General features: G+C 66.9%; 1 protein-coding gene across 1 annotated transcript in view; it reads left to right on the top strand.

Moving 5' to 3' along the window:
• HDAC5 (histone deacetylase 5) overlaps window positions 1-15,491 on the top strand; it is a 24,173-nt gene extending 8,682 nt beyond the window's left edge. Inside the window, 24 exon segments of the mRNA XM_075036352.1 lie at window positions 2,021-2,159; window positions 2,389-2,503; window positions 2,622-2,652; window positions 2,654-2,750; window positions 2,915-3,046; window positions 3,411-3,523; window positions 4,530-4,658; window positions 5,077-5,296; window positions 5,699-5,964; window positions 6,241-6,495; window positions 7,023-7,179; window positions 8,120-8,253; window positions 8,350-8,470; window positions 8,592-8,641; window positions 8,723-8,830; window positions 9,652-9,707; window positions 9,848-9,935; window positions 10,040-10,159; window positions 10,269-10,366; window positions 10,964-11,082; window positions 11,169-11,302; window positions 11,529-11,613; window positions 12,537-12,690; window positions 13,876-15,491. Of these exon segments, the coding sequence (XP_074892453.1) occupies window positions 2,021-2,159; window positions 2,389-2,503; window positions 2,622-2,652; window positions 2,654-2,750; window positions 2,915-3,046; window positions 3,411-3,523; window positions 4,530-4,658; window positions 5,077-5,296; window positions 5,699-5,964; window positions 6,241-6,495; window positions 7,023-7,179; window positions 8,120-8,253; window positions 8,350-8,470; window positions 8,592-8,641; window positions 8,723-8,830; window positions 9,652-9,707; window positions 9,848-9,935; window positions 10,040-10,159; window positions 10,269-10,366; window positions 10,964-11,082; window positions 11,169-11,302; window positions 11,529-11,613; window positions 12,537-12,690; window positions 13,876-13,915 (2,961 nt within the window). The 3' untranslated portion in view covers window positions 13,916-15,491.
• Window positions 15,492-15,676: the final 185 nt, after the last annotated feature.

Genomic DNA, 15,676 nt, shown 5'->3' on the forward strand with positions numbered 1-15,676 from the left:
ATGGAGATGTGGGGTATTACCTATTTGGGGTGATGGAGATGTGGGGTATCACCTGTCTTGGGGTGATGGAGCCATTGGGTGGAGATTGGGGGTGATGGAGTTGTGGGATGTTGCATATCTGGGGTGATGCAGCCTTTGGGTGGAGATTGGGGGTGATGGAGATGTGGGGTATCACCTGTCTTGGGGTGATGGAGATGTGGGGCATCACCTGTCTGGGATGATGGAGATGTGGGGTATTACGTATTTGGGGTGATGGAGATGTGGGGCATCACCTGTCTTGGGGTGCTGGAGACGTTGGGTGGAGATTCGGGGTGATGGAGATGTGGGGCATCACCTGTCTGGGATGATGGAGATGTGGGGTATTACGTATTTGGGGTGATGGAGATGTGGGGCATCACCTGTCTTGGGGTGATGGAGATGTGAGGCACCACCTGTTTTGGGGTGATGGAGCCGTTGGGTGGAGATTGGGCTGATGGAGATGTGGGGCATCACCTGTCTTGGGGTGATGGAGGTGTTGGGTGGAGATTGGGGGTGATGGAGATGTGGGGCATCACCTGTCTTGGGGTGATGGAGACATTGGGTGGAGATTCGGGGTGATGGAGATGTGGGGCATCACCTGTCTTGGGGTGATGGAGATGTGGGGTATCACCTGTCTTGGGGTGATGGAGCTGTTGGGTGGAGATTGGGGGTGATGGAGATGTGGGGCATCACCTGTCTGGGATGATGGAGCTGTGGGGTATTACCTATTTGGGGTGATGGAGATGTGGGGCATCACCTGTCTTGGGGTGATGGAGATGTGGGGCATCACCTGTCTTGGGGTGATGGAGATGTGAGGCACCACCTGTTTTGGGGTGATGGAGCCGTTGGGTGGAGATTGGGCTGATGGAGATGTGGGGCATCACCTGTCTTGGGGTGGTGGAGATTGGGGGTGATGGAGTTGTGGGGTATTGCATATCTGGGGTGATGGAGCCGTTGGGTGGAGATTGGGGGTGATGGAGATGTGGGGCATCACCTGTCTTGGGGTGATGGAGACATTGGGTGGAGACTGGGGGTGATGGAGATGTGGGGTATTACGTATTTGGGGTGATGGAGATGTGGGGCATCACCTGTCTTGGGGTGATGGAGCCATTGGGTGGAGATTGGGGGTGATGGAGATGTGGGGCATCACCTGTCTGGGATGATGGAGATGTGGGGTATTACCTATTTGGGGTGATGGAGATGTGGGGTATTACATATTTGGGGTGATGGAGATGTGGGGTATCACCTGTCTTGGGGTGCTGGAGCTGTTGGGTGGAGATTGGGGGTGATGGAGATGTGGGGCATCACCTGTCTTGGGGTGATGGAGATGTGGGGTATTACCTATTTGGGGTGATGGAGATGTGGGGCATCACCTGTCTTGGGGTGATGGAGATGTGGGGTATCACCTGTCTTGGGGTGCTGGAGACATTGGGTGGAGATTGGGGTGATGGAGATGAGGGGTATTACCTGTCTTGGGGTGCTGGAGCTGTTGGGTGGAGACTGGGGGTGATGGAGATGTGGGGCATCACCTGTCTTGGGGTGATGGAGCTGTGGGGTATTACCTCTCTGGGGTGATGGAGCCATTGTGGGGAGATTGGGGGTGATGGAGGTGTGGGGTATTACCTCTCTGGGGTGATGGAGCCTTTGGGAGGGTTACTGGGGGTCTCAGAGCTGGAGGGCATCACCTGTCCGCAGTGATGGAACTACTGGGGAGAGATTGGGGGTGATGGAGCTGTGGGGCATCGCCTGTCTTGGGGTGATGGAGCTATTGGGGACTTAGTGGGGGTGATGGAGCTGGGGGGGGGGGGCATCGTGTTCCTCGGGGTGCTGGAGCTGTGGGGTGTCGCACCCCGGGCCGACGGAGCCACGTGGGGAGAGGGGGATGAGGGCAGGGTGCCGCGTACCCCCCCTGAGGGGCCCGATCCCCGGAGGGGATGGGAGATGGGGGGGGTGCCCATCCCTGAGACCCCCCCCCCCCCCCCCGCCTCCGTCCCCCCCGCAGCAGCAGCAAGAAGCGCTGGCCGCCCGCCGGCAGCAGGAGCTGGAGCAGCAGCGGCAGCGGGAACGGCAGGAGGCCCTGGAGCAGCAGCAGCGCCTGGAGCAGCTCCATGCCCTGCGCACCAAGGACAAGAGCCGGGAGAGTGAGTTGGGGCTGGGGGGGTCCGGGGGTGGGGGGGTTGTTGCATGGGGCCTGGGAGCGGAGGTGGGGGGGGGGGGCTGGGTGGCAATGGGGATGTTGGGGGCTGGGGGGGGGGGGGGGGTCAGGAGGGTCCTGGGGGGGGCGGTGGGGTTGGGGATGTGCTGTTGTGCGTGTCCCCCCCCCCAGAGTCCCAGCCCCGTGTCTGTATGTCCGTCCCCCCCCCCCTCCAGGTGCCATCGCCAGCACGGAGGTGAAGCTGAAGCTGCAGGAGTTCCTGCTCAGCAAGACGAAGGAGCCGGGCACCGGCCCCCCCAACCATTCCCTCCCCCAGCACCCCAAATGTTGGTAGGTTACCCCCCCCAAACCCAGACAACCCCCCCCCAAACCGGGGCGGGGGGGACCCAGGCGTCCTAGCGGGGTCTCTGCCGCCTTCGCCCCCCCCCCTTCCCCCCCCCCTCCCCAGGGCTCATCACACCTCGTTGGACCAGAATTCCCCCCCCCCAAACCGGCAGCCCGGGGACACCCCCATCCTACAAACTCCCCCTCCTCGGCACCTACGACGGCCGGGATGATTTCCCGCTTCGCAAAACCGGTGGGTGTCGGACCGCCGGCGGGTGGGTGCCGGGATGGCGGGGGGGGGGACGGACGACGGACGGGGACGGGACAGGGTTGGGGGGCGGGGGGGGGGATGCCGGGAGCCGTGCTGGGGCTAACGCCGCTTCCTGGGTTCCCCCCCGCCCCCCAACCCCCCCGCAGCCTCCGAACCCAACCTGAAAGTTCGCTCGCGGTTAAAACAGAAGGTAGCGGAGAGGAGGAGCAGTCCCCTGCTGCGGAGGAAGGACGGCACCGTCATCAGCACCTTCAAGAAGCGAGCCATCGAGATCACGGGTGAGCCGGGGGGGCGCACGGGCTGCGTGCCTCAGTTTCCCCAAGTCACCGAGCGTTCCCCGTGCGGCGACGGGGGCCTCCAACCGGGACCCCGCGTCCTCTCCCCGGCTACCGGGGCGCGCACGCCCTCGTGCGAGACGTGCGTGCTTGTGTAACACGTGCGCGCGGGCTTTGGCGACGCGTGCTTGCGCACGCTCGCGCGTCTGCAGACCCGTGCTTGCGCGCCTTTGCGCGTGCGCGCGGGGACTGGGGCGCAGGTTGCCCCGTCCCTCCCGCGGTCGTCCACCCTGGGAGGGGAAACTGAGGCAGGGGTGGGGGCGGGGGTGGCAGCCCCCCCCCCCCATGACACCCCCCGGTCCCGCAGTGTCCTCGGTGTGCAGCAGCGCCCCGGGCTCCGGGCCCAGCTCCCCCAACAGCTCCCACAGCGCCATCGCCGAAAACGGCTTCACCGGCTCCGTCCCCAACATCCACGCCGAGGTAGGAGCCGCCGGGGAGGGCGGCACACGCGTGCGCGGGGAGCGCGCCGTGAGCGTGCTCGGGGGGGCGTGTGTACGTTTAGATGCGTGCCGCCAGCGCGCTCGGGTTGCACGCGCGTGTCCGGGCGCGTGCAGCCAGGGGGTGTGCTCGGCGTGCGTACGCGTGGGCAGACGCGTGCTGCGAGCGTGCCCGGCGTGCACGCGCGTGCCCAGGTGCGTGCAGCCCAGGTACTCGGCGCGCGCACGTATGGTCAGGTGCGTGCTATTGGCACGCTCAGGGTGCGCGCGTGTGCTCAGGCGTGTGCTGTGAGCGTGTTGAGGGTGCACGTGTGCGTTCAGATGCGTGCTGCGAGCGTGCTCAGGGTACACGTGTGGTCAGGTGCGTGCAGCCAGGGTGAGTGCTCAGGGCGCGCACGCGCGCGATGCGAGCGTGCTCGGGGTGCACGCGTGTGATGCGAGCTTGCTCGGGGTGCACGCGTGCGTGATGCGAGCATGATCGGGTGCACGCGTGCGTGATGCGAGCATCCTCAGGGTGCACGCGTGTGATGCGAGCGTGGTTAGGGAGCGTGCATGTGTGATGCGAGCGTGCTCAGGGTGCACGCGTGCGTGATGCGAGCATGATCGGGTGCACGCGTGCGTGATGCGAGCATCCTCAGGGTGCACGCGTGTGATGCGAGCGTGGTTAGGGAGCGTGCATGTGTGATGCGAGCGTGCTCAGGGTGCACGCGTGTGCTCAGATACGTGCAGCTAGTGGGTGCGTGTTTAGCGTGCACACGCGTGCTCCGGTGCGTACAGCCAGCGTGCGCGCGCTCGGGGTGCACACGCGTGCCTGAGTAGGTGAAGCCAGCGCGCGCTTGTCCAGCCGCGCACGCGCGCTCGGGCACGTGCGGCCGGCGCGTGCTCCCAGGACCGCAGCTCGTGCGTGTCCGCGGCGTGTCCCGGCACACGCGTGCGTGCGTTCACGGCGTGTCGGTGCCGTGTTTCCCCCCCCCCTCACCCCGCAGCAGCTCCTGCCCCAGCACCGAGCCCTCACCCTGGACGGCGCCAGCCAGCTCAGCCTCTACACGTCCCCGTCCCTGCCCAACATCTCCCTGGGGCTGCAGGCCACCGTCACCGTCACCAACTCCCACCTCAACGTGAGTGGGGCTGGCGCGGGGGGGCTTGGCGTGGGGACCCTGCGCCCCGTGGGGGTGCCACGGGGACCTGGAGCTCCGTAGCGGGGGACGTGGGGACCCCACGGCGGGGGGGATTGGCACGAGGTCTGGGCACCTGGCACCTCGTAGGCTTGGCGTGGGGACCCCGTGCCGTGGGGTGACTGATGGGCAGGAGTGGGGGGGTCCCAAGCCAGGAACCGCGGTGTCTGGGCTCCCCCCGTATCCTCCTCCAGGGCTGGATTTGTGCCTCGGTTTCCCCACGGGAGAGAAACCGAGGCACGTGGCGGGGACGACTGCCCGTGCCCCAGCGTCCCCAGTTTGGGGTGCTCCCAGGCTGGGGGCGGTGGGCTGGGGATGGGGGGGGGCGGGGAGGCCAGCGTGCCATCCTCCGTCCCCACAGGCGTCCCCCAAGCTGTCACCGCAGGCGGAGGCCGAACGGCCGGCGGTGGCCGCCCTGCGCCCCGGGGCCGCCCTCACCGGCAAATTCCTGAGCACCTCCTCCATCCCGGGCTGCCTGCTGGGGGTGGCCTTGGAAGGGGACCCCCCCGCCGGCCCCGCGTCCCTGCTGCAGCACGTCCTGCTGCTGGAGCAAGCGCGCCAGCAGAGCACCCTCATTGCCGGTGAGTCCCCCGCCGTGCCTCAGTTTCCCCCCGCCATGCCTCAGTTTCCCCCCGCCGTGCCTCAGTTTCCCCCCGCCGTGCCTCAGTTTCCCCCCGCCGTGCCTCAGTTTCCCCCCGCCGTGCCTCAGTTTCCCCCCGCTGCGCCTCAGTTTCCCCCCGCCGTGCCTCAGTTTCCCCCCGCCCTGCCTCAGTTTCCCCCGCCCTGCCTCAGTTTCCCCTTGCCCTGCCTCAGTTTCCCCTTGCCCTGCCTCAGTTTCCCCTTGCCCTGCCTCAGTTTCCCCTTGCCCTGCCTCAGTTTCCCCTGCTTGCAACCCCCCACCCAGCTGGATTTTGGTGGTGGTGGGGTGTCTGGGGCGGGGGGGGGTATCAGGGTGCTTCACTGACGGCAGCCGCCTCCCTCAGTGCCGCTGCACGGGCAATCGCCGCTGGTGACGGGGGAGCGCGCGGGGAGCGTGCGGACGGTGAGCAAGCTGCCGCGGCACCGGCCCCTGAGCCGCACGCAGTCGTCCCCGCTGCCCCAGAGCCCCCAGGCCCTGCCCCACGGCTCCCTGCCCCACGGCTCCCTGCCCCACGGCTCCCTGCCCCACGGCTCCCTGCCCCACGGCTCCCTGCCCCACGGCGCTCTCCAGCATCATTTCCTCGACAAGCAGCAGGTTCAACTGGGAAAGGTGGGGCAGGGGCTGGCTGTGGGGTGGGCGCGGGGGGGGGGTGGCACTGGGTGGGCATGGGGCTGGTGTGGGGTGGGGGTGGGGTGGGTATGGGGTGGGTATTGGGGTGGGGGGCACGGAGCAGGGGGTGGCCGTGGGGTGGGTATTGGGTGGGTGTGGGGCGGGCGTGGGATGGATACGGGGTGGGCGCAGGACAGCCACGGGGTGTTGGGGTGGGGGGGGGGGGGGGGGGGGGGGGTCGGTTTGACCCCCACCCACCCACCGCCCACCCCCCAGCTGCTCCCCAAGGCGGGGGAGCTGGCGCGGCAGCCCCCCACCCACCCCGAGGAGACGGAGGAGGAGTTGACGGAGCAGCAGTCGCCCCCCCCGGGTGATGGGGCCACCCCCGGACCCCCCCTCACCCTCGTTTCTCCGGATGCTGGGGACCCCCCGGAGCGGCTGCAGGACCCCGAGGGCTGCGAGGAGCCGGGTGACAGCGGGGACGAGGTCGATGTCCCCGACGTCACCGACCTGGGGGTCACGTACAAGCAGGTGAGACCTCGGGGGTCCCGTGGATCACTGCAGGGGGGGGACGGACCCCCAAATATCACCAGCTCCCTAAATGCCCCCCCCCCCCCAAATTCTTGCACGAGCATCCTACGCACGAGCGGCCCCCTTGCACGAGCACCCTTTGCACGCGCATCCCACGCCCGCGCGCCTGGTCCCCGGCTCTCCGGCCAGCCGTGCCCCCCCCCCCTTCCCCAGGTTTTTGGGGGGCCTGCCCCCCCCCCCCGCCGCCCCAGCCCCACGCACTGCCGCAGCGATGACTCGGAGGGGCCGGTGACTCATTCCCCCCCCCCCACCTCCGGCCTCCTGGCTCTGCCACCCCCGCGCTGCGGCCCCCCCCCCCCCCCAGCCCCCTCCATGACTCATTTCCCCCCCCCCCCCCCAAAAACCTCGGACGTGGCCACCCCCTCCCCACCCAGGCCAGGGATGTGGCCGTGCCTCGTGCTGGGTGACGGCTGTGGGGGACCGGGGCTGATGGGGGGGGCCGGACAACCCCCCCCCCCCCCCCCCAGGTGTTCCCCGAGGCACCGCTGCAGCTGTACCCCGCGCCCCCCCTGGGTATCCTGGCGTTATCCCACCCGGCTCTCGCCCGCACCCAGTCGTCCCCCGCCAGCGCCGGCGTCAAGCCCCCCGCACCCGATGGGCCCCCCAAGCACCTCTTTACCACAGGTATGGGGGGGGGGGGGGACGAAGATGCACACGGGGGGGTTGTCCCAGGGTGGGGGGGTTTCTATCCCATGGGGTGTCCCAGGACTTGGGGGGAACCAGGGGTGTCTGTGTCCCACGGGGTGCTCTTATCCCATGGGGTCCCCCATCCCTTGGCGTGCCTGGGGTGCCCGTGGCTCATGGGGTCCCTCTGTCCCATGGGTCTGCCATCCCTCAGGGTGACATGGGGTGCCCCTATCCCATGGGATCCCCCTGTCCCATGGGGTGCCCCATCCCTCGGGGTGCCCAGGAGAGCCCTTGTCCCATGGGGTGCCCCTATCTCACAGGGTCCCCCATCCCTGGGGGTGCCCCTATCCCATGGGATCCCCCTATCCCATAGGGTGCCCCGTCCCTCGGGGTGCCCAGGAGAGCTCTTGTCCCATGGGGTGTCCTTATCCCATGGGATGCCCTGTCCCTTAGGGTGCCCCATCCCTCCGTGTGCCCGTGTCCTGTGGGGCACCCCATCCCTCGGGGTGCCTGGGATGCCCATGTGCCATGGGATCCCCCTGTCCCCTGGGGCTCCCAATCCCTTGGGGTGCCCGGGGGTCCCCCTATCCCTTGGGATCCCCCTGTCCCCTGGGGTTCCCAATCCCTTGGGGTGCCCAGGGGTCCCCCTATCCCATGGGATCCCCCTGTCCCCTGGGGTTCCCAATTCCTTGGGGTGCCCAGGGGTCCCCCTGTCCCATGGCATCCCTCTGTCCCATGGGGTCCCCAATCCCTCAGGGTGCCCAGTAGTGCCCACGTCCCGCAGGGTCCCCCCTCTCCTATAGCCTTTTCCATCCCTCAGGGTGCCCGAGGATCCTCATGTCCCATAGGATCCCCTTTGTCCCAGGGGGTGCGGGAGGGTGGGGGTCCCGGGGGGGGGGGCCGGTCCCAGGCGTGCCGCTGTGGCTGCCCGGCGCAGGCGTGGTGTACGACACGTTCATGCTGAAGCACCAGTGCACCTGCGGGAACACCAACATCCACCCCGAGCACGCCGGCCGCATCCAGAGCATCTGGTCCCGTCTGCAGGAGACCGGTCTCCTCGGCAAGTGTGAGGTGAGGCACCCCACGGCCTGGGTGGGTGCTGGAGGGGGTCCCCTGCTTGTCAAGGAGGGGGTCTCACCCCTGTGTCCCCCCCCCCCCCCTCCCCAGCGCATCCGGGGCAGGAAGGCGACGCTGGAGGAGATCCAGACGGTCCACTCGGAGCATCACACGCTGCTTTATGGCACCAGCCCCCTCAACCGCCAGAAGCTCGACAGCAAGAAGCTCCTGGGTGGGTGCCGGCTGGGGTGCCCGGCCACCTGGGTCCCTTTTTGGGGTTGGAGGTGGGGGGGGGACGACACACTTTCCCCACCGGCACCCACCCTCCATCACGGCACTCTCTGCCCCGCCAGCTCCCATCAGCCAGAAGACGTACGCGGTGCTGCCGTGCGGGGGCATCGGGGTGAGTACGTGGTGGCGGCGGGGTGGGGGGGGTCCCCGGGCTGGCCTGGCCCCGCTGACGTGTGTGTCCCCCCCCCCGCAGGTGGACAGTGACACGGTGTGGAACGAGATGCACTCATCCAGCGCCGTGCGCATGGCAGTGGGCTGCCTGGTGGAGCTCGCCTTCAAGGTGGCCGCCGGTGAGATCAAGGTGAGCGGGGCGGGCTGGCACGCCGGCGGGCATCCTCGCACGCCCGCGCGCTCGGGGGGCGCGCGCTGACCTGGGGAGCGGCCCTCGTGCGCGCTCCGCCCGCGTGCACGCTCGCCTGGGGGCGCGACGGCTCTCGTGCAGGCTCGCGTGCACGCGTGCTGCTTTTTGGCACGCTTGCCTGGGGGGTGCGATGGTCCTCGCGCGCGCTTGCACGTGCGTGCGCTGTCCCTTGCGCGTGCTTACCGGGATGCGCGATGGCCCCTGTGCAAGCTCGCGTGTGCGCGCGCCGCTCTTGTGCACGCTTACTTGTGTGCGGTGGTGCTCAGGCGTGCTTACGTGCGTATGTACCGACACCACGTACGCTTACCTGGGTGCGTGATGGTCCTCGTGCGTGTTTGCGTGTGCGTGCACCGCTCTTGTGCGCACTTATCTGGGGGTGCGATGGTCCTCAAGCACGCTTGCACGCGCGCGCTAACACCATGCACGCTCACCTGGGCGCGCGCGGTGGCCCTCGCGCACGCTTGCAGGCGTGCAGTGTCCTCGTGCACGTGCGTGCGAAGGTCCGCAAGCAAGCTTGCGTGTGCGCACTTGCGTGCACGCTCACCTGGGTGCGCGTGACAGCCCTCGTGCGCGCTTGCACGCGCGCCCTGTCCTCGTGCACGCTTGGGTAGGTGCACGCGATGGCAGGTGCGCGCGCGTGCGCGGCAGCCCTTGCGCGTGCTCGTGTGCGTGCCGCTCCCCTGCACGCTCACCTGGGTGTGCGCCGCCGCCCTCGTGCACGCGTGGGCGCGCGCCACACGCGTCCCTCTCTGTCCCCGCAGAACGGCTTCGCCGTCATCCGCCCCCCGGGACACCACGCAGAGGAGTCCACGGCCATGTGAGTGGGGGGCTACTGGGAGCGCTGGGGGACGTGGGGCCGGCGGGACCCCCTCCCAGGCTTGGGGGGCGAGGTGGGGGGGGGGGTCGACAGCGGTGACGCGGGGGTCCCCCGGCACTGACCCTGCCCCCTGTCCCCAGGGGCTTCTGTTTCTTCAACTCGGTGGCCATCTCGGCCAAACTGCTCCAGCAGAAGCTCAGCGTGGGCAGGATCCTCATCGTGGACTGGGTAACGTCCCGCCGGGGAGGGGGATGGGGACCCCCCCTGGGTGATGGGGGACCCCGTAGGATGGTGGGGGGGGGGTGTCACTGACACCGCTGGCACCCCGGCAGGACATCCACCATGGGAACGGGACCCAGCAAGCCTTCTACAGCGACCCCGACGTCCTCTACATCTCCCTCCACCGTTACGATGACGGCAACTTCTTCCCAGGCAGCGGGGCACCCGAGGAGGTACGGGATCATGGGGGGGGGGGGGGGCTGTGGGATGGGGGGGTGTCACCCTACGCGTCCCCTTTCCACCCTGGCTGCGGCAGTGGGGGTCACCCACGGCTGCACCCAGGTGGGCAGCGGGATGGGAGTGGGCTACAACATTAACATCGCCTGGACCGGCGGCGTCGACCCCCCCATCGGGGACGTGGAGTATCTCACCGCCTTCAGGTGGGTGTCCTGGGGGGGGTGGGGGGATGTTCCTGGGCTCTTGGGGGGGATCCCCGCATCCCAAGAGGGTCCCTGTGCCCTTGGGGGCATCCCTGTGCTCTTGGGGGGGGGGGGTCCCTGCACCCTTGGGGGGGGATCCCTGTGCCCTTCAGGAGGGTTGTGGGGGGGGGATCCCCATGTCCTAGGGGGTCCCCGTGCCCTTGGGGATGTCCCCGTGCCCTTGGGGGGGTCCCCATGCCCTTGGGGGGGATTCCTGTGCTCTTGGGGGGGGTCCCTGCACCCTTGGGGGGATCCCTGTGCCCTTCAGGAGGGTTGTGGAGGGGCGATCCCCATGTCCTAGGGGGTCCCTGCACCCTTGGGGAGGTCCCTGTATCTTGGGGGGGTCCCCATGCCCTTGGGGGGGATCCCTGTGCTCTTAGGGGGGGTCCCTGCACCCTTGGGGGGGATCCCTGTGCCCTTCAGGAGGGTTGTGGGGGGGGGATCCCCATGTCCTAGGGGGTCCCTGTGCCCTTGGGGGGGGTCCCCATGCCCTTGGGGGGGATCCCCGTGTCCCGGGGGGGGGGTCCTCATGCCCTGCCCTGCCCCTCTGCCCCCCAGGACCGTGGTGATGCCCATCGCCAACGAGTTCTCGCCAGACGTGGTGCTGGTCTCGGCCGGCTTCGACGCCGTCGAGGGTCACCTCTCCCCGCTCGGCGGCTACTCCGTCACCGCCAAATGTGAGTGGGGTTCGGGGGTGTCCCCAGGGTGGGGACCCTGGCCGAGCCGCTTGTCACCCCCCCACACACACTTTGGTGTCCCCCAGGTTTTGGCCACTTAACGAAGCAGCTGATGATGCTGGCGGGGGGCCGGGTGGTGCTGGCGCTGGAGGGGGGGCACGACCTGACGGCCATCTGTGACGCCTCGGAGGCCTGCGTCTCCGCTCTGCTTGGCCTGGAGGTACGGGGGTCACCCGTGGGGACACCCCCCACCCGTGGGGATCCCCCCTTGCCACCCCCCCGGGGTACGGGGTGTATTGAGGTGCACACCCTGTGCCGTGCCTCAGTTTCCCCCAGGTGGATGAGAGGGGCTCCGGTCCCATCCCCGCTCTCGGCAGGGGGGCTTTGGGGTTGCTGGTGGCAGGTTTGGGGGTCTTGATGGTTTCCCCCTCGCTTCCCCCCTCCAGCTGGAGCCCCTGGATTCATCCCTCCTGCAGCAGAAGCCAAACGTGAACGCGGTGGCCACCCTGGAGAAGGTCATCGAGATCCAGAGTGAGAACCTGCGGCCGGGGTGGGGGCATAGACCCTATCGGGGTCCCCCCGGGGGGTCCCCGCGGCTGTCCCTGCCACTGGGGGACACGGGAGGGGTGGCACAGAGGGGTCCCCAGGGCTGTCCTCACCATTGGGGGACCCTAGCGGGTCTGTCCCTGCCATGGGGGGGGGGGGCCCTGGGGACTGTCCTTGCCTTGGGGGGACCTGGAGGGGTCTTCAGTGCTGTCACTGGCATCCTGGGGGGGGGTCCCTGGGGCTGTCCCTGCCTTGGGGGGGACCCAGAGGGGTCCCTAGGGCTGTCCCTGCCACTGTAGTCCCATGGGTCCCTCTGGGTTGTCCCTGCTGTGGGGGTCCCAGGGGTCCCTCTGGGTTGTCCCTGCTGTGGGGGTCCCGGGGGTTCCCTGGGTTGTCCCTGCTGTGGGGGTCCCGGGGGTTCCCTGGGTTGTCCCTGCTGTGGGGGGTCCCGGGAGGTCCCCAGGGCACTCTCAGCCGTGGGTGACACAGGGGGTCCCTTGGACTGTCCCTGCCACTGTAGTCCTGTGGGTCCCCAGGGGTTGTCCCTGCTGTGAGGGTCCGGGGGGTCCCCTGGGGCTGTCCCTGCCTTGGGGGGGACCCAGAGGGGTCCCTAGGGCTGTCCCTGCCACTGTAGTCCCATGGGTTCCTCTGGGTTGTCCCTGCTATGGGGGTCCCAGGGGTTCCCTGGGTTGTCCCTGCCGTGGGGGTCCCCAGGGCTGTCCCGTCCATGGGGGTCCCGGGAGGTCCCCAGGGCTGTCTCAGCCGTGGGTGACACAGGGGCTCCCTTGGACCGTCCCTGCCACTGTAGTCCCGTGGGTCCCCAGGGGCTGTCCCTGCTGTGGGGGTCCCGGGGGTCCCCCGGGGCTGTCCCTGCCCGAGCCGGTGCCCAGCCCTGCCGGTGCCCGCAGGCAAGCACTGGGGCTCGGTGAAGCGCTTCGCGGCGACCGTGGGCTGCTCCTTGCTGGAGGCGCAGAAGGGGGAGGCGGAGGAGGCCGAAACGGTGACGGCCATGGCCCTGCTCTCGGTGGGCGCCGAGCAGGGGAACGCCGACCCCCAGCCCAGGTACGGCTCCCCGGGATGCTCCCGGCTGTGTACGCAGCCACGCGTGTCCCCGGGGTGGGGGGGGGGGATGCCTGTTGCCCTGGGGGTGTGCATGGAGCCACGCGTGTCCCAGAGGGGCTGCGTGTCCCCAGGGGCGTGCATGGAGCCACGCGTGTCCTTAAGGGGGGACATGTGTCCCTGGGGGTGTGCATGGAGCCACGCGTGTCCTTAAGGGGGGGGACATGTGTCCCTGGGGGTGTGCATGGAGCCACGCGTGTCCTTGGGGACACACACATGTCCCCGGCGGTGTGCATGGAGCCACATGTGTCCCTGGGGGGCTGCGTGTCCCCAGGGGTGTGCTTGGAGCCACGCGTGTCCCTGGGGGGGCTGCGTGTCCCCAGGGGTGTGCATGGAGCCACGCGTGTCCTTGGGGACACACACGTGTCCCCAGGGGTGTGCATGGAACCATGCATGTCCTTGGGGGGCTGCATGTCCCCAGGGGTGTGCATGGAGCCACGCGTGTCCTTAAGGGGGCACACGTGTCCCCGGGGGTGTGCATGGAGCCACACGTGTCCCTGGCGGTGTGCATGGAGCCACACGTGTCCCTGGGGGGGCTGCATGTCCCCAGGGGTGTGCATGGAGCCACATGTGTCCCTGGGGGGGCTGCATGTCCCCAGGGGTGTGCTTGGAGCCACGTGTGTCCTTAAGGGGGGACATGTGTCCCCAGGGGTGTGCTTGGAGCCACGCGTGTCCTTGGGGACACACACGTGTCCCCAGGGGTGTGCATGGAACCATGCATGTCCTTGGGGGGCTGCATGTCCCCAGGGGTGTGCATGGAGCCACGCGTGTCCTTAAGGGGGCACACGTGTCCCCGGGGGTGTGCATGGAGCCACACGTGTCCCCAGGGGTGTGTATGGAGCCACGCGTGTCCCAGAGGGGCGTGTACAGAGCCACGCGTGTCCTTGGGGGGGCTGCGTGTCCCCGGGGGTGTGCATGGAGCCACGCGTGTCCCCCCAAATTGGCGTGTCCCAGCCCACTGACAACAGGGAACCGGGAGGATTGACAGGGGCAGCGGGGGCGCTGGAGGCAGCCGCGCGCGGTGCTGAGCTCCCGGCATCGCTGCCTCAGTTTCCCCGGCCGGGGCTGGGCGCCCGGTCCCTGCCGCAGGATCCGGCCCCGCTCAGGCTCCGCTTTGCCCCTGGCCAGGCCAGCGGAGGAGCCGATGGAGGCTGAGCCCATGCTGTGACCCACCGGCCCCTCGCCGCACGGCCGAGATTTTTTCCGTTTCCAAAAAAGAGAGAAACACCGAGAAGAAAAAACACACACAAAGAAAATCACATAAAAAAAAAAACAAAAAACAAAAAAACACATATTAAAAAAAAGAAAAGGACAAAAAAAATAACCTGAAATGGAAGAAACCGGGAGGAAAAACAGAAAAAAGAAGAAAATATTTTCTTTTTCTATTAAAAAGAGGAGAAAAACACAAAAAAATACCAACTCCCCCGTCCTGTTGGACCCCAGCTCCACGCGGTGTTTGCGGTCGTGTCTCTTGTGAAGCATCAGTTCCACCAGCACCCCAGCTCCTCCTGCCCCCTCTGTCCGTCCGTCCCTCTGTCCGTCTGTTGGGTTTTCCTGTCGCTGCCCCGGGCCCCCCTGGCCCCCCACTGCAGCTCCCCTCTTTTTTTTTTTTTTTTAGGGGGATTTCCTTGTTTTCTCCCCCTTTTTTTTTTTCCCACTCGGTCCCTCTCCGGTTCCGGTGTCCATCTCCCCCCCGGGGGGAGGCGATGGGAAATATTCGTGCCTTTAATTCAGTTTTTTTTTTAATGCCTTAATTTCCCTGTGATTTTGGGGGGGTTTCTCAGTTTTCTTCTTTTTTTTTTTTTTTTTTTTTCCCCTTGGCGTCCTTGTTTCAGAGGGGGACATGAGACGCAGGGGACGAGCCCTATCCCTTTGTCACCCTGGGTCGATGGGTGACGGATCCCAGCACCTTCGTTGGGGTAAAACTTTGTCTGTTCTTAAAAGAGAGGAGAAAAAGAGGAAAAAAGACACACACACAAAAAAAAAAAGAGGAAAAAACCACTTTATTTTCCTGTTACTTCACCAGCCGGAGGGGACTTGGAGCGATTTTAGCTTTAAAAGAGAGGAAAAAAAAAAAACAAACCACCCACACAAAACAAAGGTATATAATTTTATTACAGATGTATTATTTAATAGTATTTTTTTAATGGGTGGCACCGGCCACGGGTCCCGGCGCGGAGGGGGAGGATGGGGACAGCGCTTTGTGTTTTAAGTTATTCCGGGGGGGTGTTTGGGGTGGCTCTGGGGAGGTCCCCAAATTGGGGGGGTGGTGGCGGAGATGGGGATGAGCGTGTGTCCCCTGTCACCTCCCCTGGCCCTGGTGGGGGGGGGGCGGGGGTGTCACCAAGTGCTGCAGTGACCCCGGTCTGGCTGTCCCCAACACTGGGGACAACACCTTGGCCCCAAGGTGGGGGCTCTTTTGGGGGGTGGTGGCAGCCCGGGACCCTCCTCATCCCTCCCCATCCCAGGAGGGAGAAACACCTCACATTAGAAACTAACCACCTCCTGGGGGGGGGGGGCGAGGGGTGCCGGCCCCCCAGCAGCGAGGCCATCTTGCTTTGGGCTGGTGTCGTCATGTGTCCCCCCCCCCACTCCGTTGTCTGCCCCCTACCCCAGCCCTGCCTCGGTTTCTTTTCTGTCCGTCTGACGCCCGCTCACGCGCTCTCGATATGGTTTTCAGTTGAGTATTTTGTAAGATGTTACCGATGTTCGTCCTTGTATAAATAAAACTGTTTCTGGCAATACCTGGCGGTGTCCTGCTGCATTTGGGGGGGCCCGAGGGAGGTACCGGGGGGGTGCCAGGAGCACCGGCACCTTTGTGTCCCCTTTCCCATCCCTGTTGGATCAGGACTGACATCCCCAGGGCTTCATGGTTGCCCTGTGTGCCTCAGTTTCCCCACCTACAGCAACAGGGCTGCCCCTTTCCCAT

Source organism: Buteo buteo, chromosome 9 (assembly GCF_964188355.1).
Source record: "Buteo buteo chromosome 9, bButBut1.hap1.1, whole genome shotgun sequence".
NCBI lineage: Eukaryota > Metazoa > Chordata > Aves > Accipitriformes > Accipitridae > Buteo > Buteo buteo.